The 12,759-nt window shown below is 39.8% G+C and overlaps 1 protein-coding gene across 1 annotated transcript in view; it reads left to right on the top strand.

Moving 5' to 3' along the window:
- The first annotated feature begins 336 nt into the window (after nucleotides 1–336).
- Nucleotides 337–12,759, top strand: part of ARIH1 (ariadne RBR E3 ubiquitin protein ligase 1) — an 81,710-nt gene continuing 69,287 nt past the window's right edge. Inside the window, exon 1 of the mRNA XM_074232660.1 lies at nucleotides 337–742. Coding sequence (XP_074088761.1) covers nucleotides 371–742 — 372 coding nt within the window. The 5' untranslated portion in view covers nucleotides 337–370. The remainder of the gene's footprint in view (nucleotides 743–12,759) is intronic.

Below are 12,759 nucleotides of genomic sequence, written 5' to 3' on the forward strand. Positions count from 1 at the left end.
GTGCGGCGGCGCGGTGACGCACGCCCCTTTGTTGGCTCAGTAGCGGCAGCCGCGGCCGTGGCGGTGGCGCTGGGGCTTGTTTTCGCTCGGAGGCCGGAGCGGAGCCGCGTCTGACCGAGGCGAGCGGGCCCCCCCTCCCCTCCCCCTCTCCTCGCCGCCGCCGCCGCCGCCGCCGCCCCCCCCGGCCACCACCGCCCGCCGCTGCCGAGCGGGCCCCCCTCCCCCCGCGTCCGGCCGGGGAGGAGCCGCCGCCCGCGCCCGCCGGGGCCGGAGCCGGGGCCGGAGCCGGCCAGGCCCGGGCTCGCCCCCCCCCCCGCCCCGCCGCGCCGCCCGCCCGCCCGCCCGCCCTTCCGCCCGCCCCCCGCGCGCCATGGACTCGGACGAGGGCTACAACTACGAGTTCGACGAGGACGAGGAGTGCAGCGAGGAGGACAGCGGCGCCGAGGAGGAGGAGGACGACGACGACGAGGAGCCCGACGACGACAACCTGGACCTGGGCGAGGTGGAGCTGGTGGAGCCCGGGCTGGGCGTCGGGGGCGAGCGGGACGGGCTGCTGTGCGGGGAGACGGGCGGCGGGGGCGGCGGCAGCGCCCTGGGGCCCGGCGGGGGCGGCGGCGGGGGCGGCGGCGGGGGCGGCCCCGGGCACGAGCAGGAGGAGGACTACCGCTACGAGGTGCTGACGGCCGAGCAGATCCTGCAGCACATGGTGGAGTGCATCCGGGAGGTCAACGAGGTCATCCAGGTGAGGGGCGCGGGGGGGCGCGGGGCGCGGGGGCGGCGCTTCCGCCATGGCGGCGGCCCGGGACGGGGAGGCCGCGCCGCGCCTGCCTGTGCTCGCGTGTTCCCGCCGCGGCCTCCGGCCCGGCCTCGGCCCCGGGGCCCGGCGTGGGCTCCACGCCCTACGGAAAGGCAACTTTGTGAGTCGCGCTTCGTTTGCGTGGGGCCCGGCGCCCCTGGAGGAAACTTTCCTCTTAGCGCGGCCACCCCGCCAAGCCGCAGAGGCCCCACCGCGTCCTCTCCGCCCCCCGGGCTTGGGGGCAAAAGCCCGATTTCACGTGGAAACGCGACTTCGAGCTTCCGTGCCTACCGCGATTCTGACAGCCTTTGAATGACTTACGCAGATGGTCAGAACTAAAGGAATTTGACATATTTTCCAACACCCAGCCTTGCTGTGTGTTAAAAACTCAGTGAGGCAGATAAATCGAGACGAGTCCTTTGCTCTCACGGAAGACGGTCACTGAAACATAGCAAAACGTGGCTTTGCCGTCCAACGATACTTTTAGAGAGGAAATAAAATGAATTCTGGCCCTTGGAATCAATAGGACTCAAGTCCATGTCCACGCTGCTGTATAAGTTCATATTTGAGTTGAACCCCTTTCCTCTTCCTTTCCCCCTCCCCCCCTTGAGATACTTAGGAATAAAATGTTAGTCATAATAGCTAACATTTGGTGAAATTCTAGAATGGCCTGAGGTTTTTATACAAACCAGATTGAGGAGCATGAGGTAAAAATGCAGCCTGTGTTTTTTTACCAGCTTCTTTTGGACACGGAAAGCGTGGTGTTGATATTTATTACTGTTGTCTGATAATGAACTTATTTGTCCTAGACCTTGTCTTTTATCATTAACGTGAAATAGATAGCATTTATAGGGCAAAGCATTTAACAGCTCTTATTTCATCCTTACAACAATGTTGGGAGGGAAGATACTATGGGCCCCATGTTACAGGTTAAGGAAGCTAAGAGCAGAGGTTAAGTGACTTGCTTAGGAAATTCAGGCTAGTAAATGTCTCAGCATCAGGACCCTTGCTGTGAGTGATTTTTAACCAGTGGCTAGTTTAAGGTTTTTGTATAGGAAGCTCAGTGACTAAAGAAAATGTTCAAGGTAAAAATTTATCCTAAATCAGATCATCACTGTAATTTGTAAAGCAACCAACCATCCACTGACTCCCCCCCTTTCTTCTTTTCCTCACACCCACTCAGAGTTTTGCAAATAAAATCTTAAGACTCAATTAGATTGTCACTAATTATTAAATTTTTAAGATTCTTCAAACTCTAATGTAAGTTAAATTGGTGTTTGGCCTTGAACTTTAAATGCAACTTTTTTTTTGTGGGGAAGTGAAGGTACTAAATGGCCATTTTTCCCCAGTCTGGACACAACCTTCAAGGGGCTACTTTGACATTTAGGTTTGGGAAACTTGGGTGTAGTGAAGCCAATGCAGTAGGATGGACCTAAGACTGGGCTGCAGGTCTTTCTTTAATGTGAACTGTTGTTCAGTGGCCAGTTGTCTGTGGGCCCTTCTGTTTGACTGCATCAGGGTTGGCACTTTTAGCCTTTGGAGTTTTTCAGAGGTCAGGGATTATCTGACTTGCTTTGTTTTTTTTAAACCAATACTACCAAGTGTTGCTGCATTAGTGAAAGTTAGTCTCTACTGTAACTTCTAAGAATATTTATTTTCAATTTAACTCAAAACAGAGCCTGCAACTTGCCATTATGTCCTCCTTACTCTGAGGATTAAACTTAGCATTATGGAATTATAAATCAGCTAAACCCTTTCAGATCCAGTGATACCGATAAAGGACTGTCATTTGTCCTGTTTTGAGTGTTTTGATAAGTTTATTTAATGCAAATAGAAATTTAACAATAGCAGATTTTTCCTATTTGAAATTAATTTTTTAAGTCTCCTTGGCTAAGGCCTGTATAAGGCTGTTGAACAATTTGCTAAGCCCTCATATGTGGTTGTTGAAAATCTCAAAGGCTATGATGTTTTGATAATCCAATGCAAACCCTTATTAATGCCTGTAGCTTGTATTTTTTTAAATGTAAAAGCCAATAAAACAGTTTACTCTCAAGTATTAAATTTGAATGAAAAAGACATAATGGTTGTGAAAATTAAAATTGTTGGCAAATCTTTTAAAGGATGGTGGATTATTTCTTTGGAAAATACTTAAAATTGAAGTTATTATAAAAGTGTCAAACATTTGTAAAGTTTGTCATCTCTATTGTTAACATTCGAAAATGCCAGTTTGTTGAAGTAAATTAGTCTTCAACTTAATTTAGAATTTTTTAGTAGTTACTGCTTTCAAGTACTTAGTTCAACTAGTCTTTTCATAATCATAATTTCAATTTTAATACTAAAAATTGTTATTTTCCAAAGTTATTATATAAAGTAGAAATTATTTTTAAAAAACAAGTTGTAAGGCAGAAAAAATCTTCAGACTATCTAAATTTTATCAATACAGAGCAAGAAGGAAAGGTTGGCTTGGCAGGCATGACTCAACAAAATTAAAATTGGGGCTACATGTTATTTTCAGGCAACAAAACATGCATGCTTTGAAAAGAAATGTGAAAATGTAATGGTGTGGGTTTTTAGGAGTCATGACCTCTAATTTCAAGTTGAATTATATTCATGTCTGTAAACCTCCACCATAGGTTCTGGGAACCATTGCCAAGGATTAAATGCATCAGCCAGTACGTTATTATATGATCCAATCCTTAAATTGGGGATTAAGTGAACTAGAGCAAAAGTACATGGCCTAACACAAACATCCAACTCAAGGGTATAAAAATAAAAGGTCAAGGACTAACTTTCAAATAATGATGGTTAAAGTACAAGGGAGCACATAAGTTTATGTAGGAGATTTTTGTCCTTGCCTAATATGCACAGTAAGTATTTTGCAACAACATGGCTGTGGAATGGTAAACAGCTACATAAATTTTTTTGGTATAGGTTTTGATGTACTTAATCATCCTCATGTGTAACAAAATCAGAAGGGTGATGAGATAGTAAGAGATCATTGGTGAGGGGCATTATCTGCTGGGAACTCTGAAGGACTGTTAAATCTAAGTGCCTTGGACCTTTTAGAAAATTGTTAACATACAAAATATATTGTGTCCCTGACCTGTTGTTTAATGGCATGTCCCCCCCCCCCATTGTATTTCACATAGTGGTCCCCTCTTCCATCTAAAAGTGTTGTACTTGAAGAAGGAAGGTTATTAATAGTGTTAAAGAGCAAAAAAGAGTTTGAGAAATAATGCTTTCTAAAATAATGGACAGTAATTACTGAGAAATACCTTCCACTTAGACAGAGTTGGGAACCAGTGCAAGGGGGAAAATACCACTAATAAAGTGAAATTGGGGAAAAAGGAAAGTTGAATCACCTTATGGTGCTTTGGAAATGTCTTCACCTTGAGTTTTGTGAAGGGAACTAACTGATAAAACTATGCTGCATGCTGTGGTATCAGGGGAGGCAGAGATGTTTACTTTGTCACATGTTTGTTTTTAAAAACATCATTAAACAATCCATACCCAGGTTCTAAGTGGTTTAGGATAAATTGAAGTAGGAGCAGAGGAAAAAGGTGTGCCAAAGTAATTGGAAAATGAAGGAGTTACGAGTTTGGTGGGACCTGTATTTGAGGTAATTGAGGACTGTATGTGTAGTTTGATTTCCTAAGCCTGAGGGTTGGACTAAAACTTGTGGAATAGGCTTTTGTTTTTTAAATGGCTGACTAGAGTAGAACAGGAAGTATTGAGAGGATGAAAAGTTTACTCATCTCAGATCTCTGCTTGTAAAGGGAACTTGATTTGGATTATTTTAACTGGATTATCCACACATCATTTATTTTTGCCTTCGGAAAGCATCATATTGTGACTTAAAAGTAAATTTCCATCCTTGGGTTTTGCTTACCATGATTAAATTTAATTTGCAGCTATAAACTCTAGATTTTCCTAGTGACCTGCCCAGCTTTATTGTATCCTCTGCTTGAATGTTTCCTGTTTAGTAATGTGGGAAACTTGTTAATTCATAAGGGTATCTATCCCACTGTTAGAAAGCCTTTTATGCTAAGGCCTAGCATTGGTTCTTAACTTTTTTTGTCTTATGAACTCTTTGGGTATTTTATAATACCTAAAGAAATTCTTGTCAGGATAATGATTTTCAATGCATAAAACATATAGGACAAGAAAGAAAACCAATTGCATTGAAATACATTTATCAAAACTTTTTTAAATCAGTTTTTGAATTCCTGAGTTAAGAACCCCTGACTTAGAGCCTCTATTTATGAGTTCTGGTTCTGCCTCTTTGGAGCACTAAGGCCCTGGGGGCAGGCTAGACTCTAGATTTGGTGCCTGGATCTAAATCTTTTTTTTTTTTTTTTTTTGGTAAGGCCATGGGGTAAAGTGACTTGCCAAAGGTTACACAGCTAAGTAATAAGTGTCTGAGGCTGGATTAGAACTCAGGTCCTCCTGACTCCAGAGCAGGTTATCCACTGTACCACCTGGCTGCCCCCTGGATCTAAATCTTCATGGTGTGTGTAGCTCCTGTGAGCTTGGGCAAGTCATTTACCCTTACAAGACTGTAGTTTCCTAATCTGTAACATAAAAAGGTTAAAAAAAACTAAGTCTCTTCTCTGAATGTCTCCTTTAGTCACCCCAAACCCAGGTCTTTCCCAATTCACTTCACCTCTCACCTATCCTGTTTTTTATTAAGTGTGCCTTTTAACTGTAGGGCCCAGTAGCAATGGCCTCCAAGAAAATACAATTGAACTCAATTGTATTGGTGGCAACCCAATTGAACTGGTGGCAGCTAATAGGACCATTATTCCACCAAGGCAATGAAAAGACATGGGCAGTGTAGTTCTTGTGAGAAAAGCATAAAACCCTTGCACCCAAATGGTGTGGCTCTGTAAAGTGATCTGGTGAGAAGTTCTCTGATCTAGAGTCTTTGTGTACTAACGGTCCAGTCAGAAGCCACCTAGCCTGTCTGGTGAGTGAAGGATTAAAACTTGAGAGATACACTGGTTTTCATCCCATCCCTACTTGTTGACTCCTTTAACCTTTAAGCCTCCATCTGAAATGGCATATATACCTTAGTTACCTACATTTGAGGATTAATAAGCAATATTTAAGTTGTTTGAAAAGTACTTCTGTCATTGTCAGGTATTCACAGTTGATAACAGAAGGAATGATTCAAAAATGGCAGGGTTATCTCTTTGGTGTGCTGAAATAAGATGGGGAGGATGCCTCATTTTAAGTGAACTGGGCAAAATGCTACTCATTCTATTTATTGATCAGTATTGGAGCTATTTGATGGACTTTCCTAGAACTTTGCTTTGGTCTATCATTCATTCAGCCTTTGGCTCTTAAAACAGTACACGAGATGTTATTAGGACATACACAACAATGTCCCAAAAGTTTTAACTCAGTTTTAAAGCTCTATATAGCTTATTGCAAGGTAAAAACTGCCCTAAAGGGAGTTTTTTATATATATATATATATATATATATATATATATATATATATATATATATATATATATACACACACACACACACACACACACACCCACCCATACATACCTATATATGTATATACACACACATGCACATTATGTGTGTGTGTTGTATCAGCTATCATTCAACTTGTGCTATTTGCAGACTGATAAATATGCCTTACTGTTCCTTGATCTGATGATTGACAATTCCTTTGTTTTCTTTGTTTGGAACAAATTTTGATGTTCTCTTGAGCCACTGTTTTGCCAAGTATCACCACACTGTCAATAGGTGAATATCTTAATTTTAAAAGATACTTCATTCTTCCCACCAAGACCTCATATCAAATTTGTATTCTGTTGGGAGTGGAAATTTTCCACTTTGATATTGTTGATTCAGGAGATCACTAGAAGATGAATTTTATATATTTTGTCTTCCTAGATACTGTTTTATAAATCCTGAGGCTTTGGTTCAGCAAACCTCACCCCCATCCCCACCCCCAACATTGAGGGAGGAAAAAGGAATTCTGTTCATAAGAAACTTGGAGATGGGGATTGTCCCAGTGACCATGTTCAACTTTCATAGCTTCCCTTCACCCCCCCCCCCAAAAAAAAGTTTGCATTGATCACTTTTTAGGAAGTCTGGATAGCATGTATCTTCACAAGACCTCTGGAATTGTTTTAGTTATTGTGTTGCCTAGGGGATCTAAGTCTTTGTAAGTTGTTTGTCTTTACAGTGCTGGTGTGATTGCACATATTTTTCTCTTGGTTCTGCTCACTTTACTCAGAATCAGTTAACTCTTTTATAGGCTTCTCTGAAACTGACACCTTCATTTTTACAGCAAGATAATGTTTTATCCTATTCATTTGAACATAATTTCTAAAGCCATTTCCTAACTGAGGGACACCATTTCAAATTCCAATTTACCACTGGCAAAACTACCCAACAAAGATTTAGTAAACATTTAATGTGTGTGGACTTGCCACTGTTGGGTACAAAACCTAGCAGTGAATTTTTGACATAAATAAGTTCATTAAGAAATTAACAGAATTTAGGGGCGGCTAGATGGCATAGTGGGTAAAGCACCGGCCCTGGAGTCAGGAGTACCTGGGTTCAAATCTGATCTCAGACACTTAATAATTACCTAGCTGTGTGGCCTTGGACAAGCCACTTAACCCCGTTTGCTTTGCAAAAACCTAAAAAAAAAAAATAACAGAATTTAGCAGAAATTAAGCTTTGTTTCATGAAAATACTGCTCTCATGTGTTGATGAAACTATTTCAGATCCTGGCATTCTAATTCTTTTGACTAAGATTTGCCCATCGATGAGTGTCATGGAAAAAAATTTAATTTTTTGAGTTCCGACCTATTAACTGTTTTTGGCATTTTGGTACCTTAAACTGCCTTCACCTTTTCTTTACTGGGTAGCTTCTCTTATTGTAAAAGATGCTACACACTGCTTGTTTTCCTACTTCTTTATAATGTCTCCTTTTCCATCTTTTATTGGTACTTAATGTTAGAAGTCTCCCAAAAAAAGTGGGTCCTTGGTACTCTTTGTATACTTTGATGTCTTATTCACTCTTATAGTGAATAGGATTCTATGAGATAATTCCCAATCTCTATTTCTTGTCTTGGGTTCTCTCTCTCTCTCTCTTTTTTTTAGGTTTTTGCAAGGCAAACGGGGTTAAGTGGCTTGCCCAAGGCCACACAGCTAGGTAAGTGTCTGAGACCGGATTTGAACCCAGGTACTCCTGACTCCCAAGGCCGGTGCTTTATCCACTGCTGCCCCTTGGCTTCTCTTCTGAGATTATTTCAAATTAATATAAAGACATCTCTACCTAATAACATACTGGCTAACTTAAACTTAGCAAGACTAAAACACCTTTCTATCCTAAACCTTTATCTTATTTTCACATTTACCTGATCAGATATTACCAAGAATGTGCCAGTTCTATCTCTTTAACATTCTCTTCCTTTCTAGGCTATTATTTAGCCCTCTTAACACATCTTCCGGCATCCAATCAATTCCAGTTTCTCACAGAAATATGATTCTTAACTCTTAATTAGTTTTGTATGGCTTCCTAATGGTTTGTAAATACAATCAAATTCCTTTGCCTGGCATTCATTCATAATTCTCCACAATCTGGCACAATCTCAACCTACCTTTCCAGCCTCATCTCGTTATTCCTTCATAATACTTCCTATATGTAGGTTCTTTTGCTGTACTTTGAGACTCTTATTAGCTAGAATTCCTTCTTGTACTTGTATAAATTCCTAACAGTCCTTTAAAATTGTAACTCCTTTATGTCTCTACCTTCCTTGATTCCTTTTCCTTCTCCTCAGGCTTAACAAAGATTGAGTTCTTTTTTTTGTAGTATTGAATGATATATTGAAATCTTACTAAAGTACTTGTTTATGTGTTTATATGTAAGCAACTATGGCTGATCTTTCTTTTTTCTTTTTTTAAGGCAATGGAGTCAAGTTACTTGCCCAAGGTCACACGGCTAGGCAATAATTGTCTGAGGCTGAATATGAACTCAGGTCCTCCTGACTCCGGGCCAGTGCTCTATCCACTGCGCCACCTAGATGCCCCAACTATGGCTAATCTAAACAGCATTCAGTGCATACCACAATGCTGTTACATAGTAAGGACTTTAACCAAAAAATCTCATGACCACGGTGCTGTAGATGTAGATTTGAACCCATTTACATTACTGATCTATGTCATTAGGCACAAGGGAGGACTCTGCCAATGGGAGTGATTGAGTATTAAGTCATTACTACTACTTCTACTACTACTACTACTACTACTACTAGGAAAAACAACACCTGGTAGCTCTGAATTTTTCAAACTTTTAAAAAAAACATGGAATTTCTTCCTCCACCCTCCTTCCCTCAGTATTTGCTTACAAAGAACAATTTCAACATCTTTGGTGGGACCTAGAAATCATAGAATCAAACCTATTTCTGAATACAACATTACTAACCTGTCTTTTTAGAAGAGCTACATAAACCTTACCTTTGCATTTTGAGATAGCTTATGGTATTTTGTTTGTTTTTGTGGTAGCATTAAGGCAGACTCTAGGGGCAACTAGTAGCTAGCACACTGCTCTGGAGTCAGGAGGATCTAAATTCAAATCCAGCCTCAGAAACTTCTTTTTTTTTGCAAGGCAGTGGGGTTAAGTGACTCACACAGCTAGGTAATTATTAAGTGTCTGAGGGCAGATTTGAACTCAGGTCCTCCTGACTCCAGAGCTGGTGCTGTATCCACTGGACCACCCTAGCCTCAGACACTTAAAAATTACCTTAGCTGTGTGTGACTTTGGGCACCTAAACTCGTTGCCAGCAAAAATCCAAAAAAAGACAGATTCTGTGCCTCTCTTTAAAATCTTTTCAATATGCTCTTCTCTTAAAAGGTAATTGAGAAATATTTAACAAAAACATTGTCTTAGAATTCAGATAGTGTTGATTTGTATTGTGTCTTGTGTGCCTGCCTGTTTTTAGCAAAAGAATGGAAACAAGTGCCCCCACTACTGTCAGGGAGCTTGCTTTCTGTTGGGTTAGGTACTATGTGTTTTTTTCAACTGATTTTCTATTGACTGCAATTATTTATCTTGTGAGAGTTCTTTGTAGTATTCCTGCCTCTCCATTGACCTTTGGGTAATTTTCACTTGCAATATTTTGGAGATTGTTGGTCCGGGACTCAAAGTTGACTTCTGATTCTGAGAGGAGCTTGGGCCCTTAAGAGAACTGCTAGTTTCTCCTGTTTAACTCTGGGCCCAACTCTGCCCATTTGTAGTTTTCTGTCCAAGACACATAGCAATGAAAGCAGCTCTCTTGTATGTCATAGTCTGGACAATAAGCTTTAATCATCAACTTGGGCTTTCTTGTATAGAAAAGACAAGTTTTTTGAAGTGATTATAAAGCTCATTTAGGAGACTGCAATGTTTTGGGACTTGAATTTATTCAACACAGTGTCATCTGCATACAAGAACATCTGGAAATTTTAGGTAATCCTTGCTCTTCAACTGGGACTCTCTGAGACAGAGGCTGACATTTGGCAAGCATGTACCTTGTTCTACACCTGCCTTGATATTATTGATCAGAGGGGTCAGAACCATGTTATCTCTTTTATGGTATCTTGTATTTTGACGTAGACATAAAGATGCCTTGTTGGAGATGAACCTGTTTTAGAGATAGATTTTGTTCTAACAAATCAAATGCTTAGACAGAGTAGATTTTTTTACTCTATATCTTCTGGTCAGTTGAGTGATTATTTAGGAGTGGTCTGTGGATTATTGATAGCAAAAACTTCGCTGTTTTCTTTTTATAACTTGAAAATGAGTTGCATAACTTTAGATGTTCTTAGTTATCTATCGTGTGTCTATGCATGTATGTATGTATTTGTAGCTGTGGTCTCAGAAAATTTTGGCATCTTGACCTAGGTGCCTTGAAGAGTAATTGATTATGGGAGAGTATAGTGTTAAGATAGAGCATTGATGGTGGAGCTAGGAATCAGTACAGCCATTTTGGAAAGGCATTTGCAAGTATGCAAATAAATTAAGCAAAATGTCCATATCCTTTATGCAGAGATTCCAAGGAGATGACTGATAGAAAAATCTAGTTAATGCCCCAAGGTATTCGTAGAAGCACTTTTATTTATTATATCCACTAAAGACTGGTGGTTATTTGCAATACAGAAAAGCATAGTTTACATGATCTGATGCAAAGAGAAGTAAACAGAGCAAAGGACACAATGACTACAATATCTTAAATAGAATAATAGCAAATTGATTGATTTTACTGATTTTTCTTGTTATTGTGGGATGGCTATCTGGAAGGAATTAGTAAAAGGAACACTGGCCAGAATTTTGATGGTTTTTTAAAAGCAAAAGATAATAAAAATGCAAAAAGAATTGTTCTCTAGCACAAACCTTTTCTCTGTGGGTTTCATTGAGAAGTTTTTTGCTTTTCGTTATTTTTTTTTCTACATCCTCAAAAGCATTGATTCTTGGTTCATGGGTAGATTTCAGGGAGACTATTAACTTGAATTTTTTTTAAATTTCATTATATTTAGCTTCATTTGTAAGGATTTGTGTTTTGTACATTGAAAGAATATTTTGACCAGATGACTAAAGTGAGTCTAGTGTCACACACAGAAATTAAGAACTTCTGTTCTGGAAGCACATCCCCAAGGCTCTATTAAAACCTAGATGAGACTTGGACCAAAAAACTAGTCACCCTGCATGTTGCTATACCAGGATTTAGGACTATACCCCCAGAGAAATTAAGGGAGGGGGAAGGTTCATTTGTAGCAAAGGTTCTGTAAAAGAATTGGAAATAAATGTATGAAGTACCTTATAATTGAGAACTTGACTAGACACGAAATGGTATATGAATGTGATTTATAAACTGTTGTACTTTAATAATTGAAGGCATGGTTTCAGAGAAACCTGGGAAGACATAGGAACTGATTCAAAATGAAGTGAGTAAAACCATGTAGTAACAGCAATTCAACTTTGAAAGACCTGATTACTGATCACCAAAATGACCAACCACAGTTCCAAAGGACCTCTCATAAAACATACTATCCACCTCCAGATGCAGAGCTAGTGGACTCAAAGTACAAGATGGAAGCACATTTCTTCTCAATGAGAGGAAGAGGAAGAAAATTTGGAACTAAAAATAAAACTGAATAAAGAAAAAAAACTTTTAAAATTCAAATGCAATGGCTTCATTAACTTTGAGTTAGAAAGTTCCTTATAAAAATTACTGAAGATATTTTCTAATTTTCTGTTCTCATTTTCATCTTTAAATGCCTTCTGGAGAACTTTTAATTATTTCTTTGAGCAAGTGATGAGAATCACATCTTTTCACTGTCATACCCATTCTGAAGTTTTCTAAACCTATCTTGCCCTTATCCTTTATTTTTCCACTTAGCAAATAATTCATGCATTTCCAGATTAAAGTCCCTAAAGTCCTTTCTAGGTCCATTTTCATTGCTTGGCAAGTGATTTTTACTGCATTGAAGTTTGATCTAAGTTTTCTTTTTCAGCATCAAGAGCCTTGTTCAAAGGAATTTGGAGTTGTTACAATTGTATGCCATATCCTGTTTTCTCATTTATATTCCAGTTTTATATTCATTTTGATCTTTTTGTCTCTACACAACTGACTGAAAAAATCTATTAATTTTTTTTCTCTGTTAAAATACCAGTTCCATTTTTTGGTGATTTTTAGTTCTGTTTTTGAGGCTTTTAGATAATCGTGAAACTTGTGTGATCCTCACCTTTAAAAAAAATCCCAACTTTTCTCATTTCTTTCTGCTGAATCATATAAGTTGTTTTTGGTGTTTTTCTTTTAATTGTCCTCCCCTTTTGTCCACTAATGCATTTCAGGCTTGAGTGGAGGGGCCTAACATATCTAATTACCTATAAAGGGAATTAAAGATTTAGTCCTTGTCCTCGAGGTTATTATAGGGAAAAGTAAATTAATT

This window comes from Macrotis lagotis, chromosome 4 (genome assembly GCF_037893015.1).
Source record: "Macrotis lagotis isolate mMagLag1 chromosome 4, bilby.v1.9.chrom.fasta, whole genome shotgun sequence".
Lineage (NCBI taxonomy): Eukaryota > Metazoa > Chordata > Mammalia > Peramelemorphia > Peramelidae > Macrotis > Macrotis lagotis.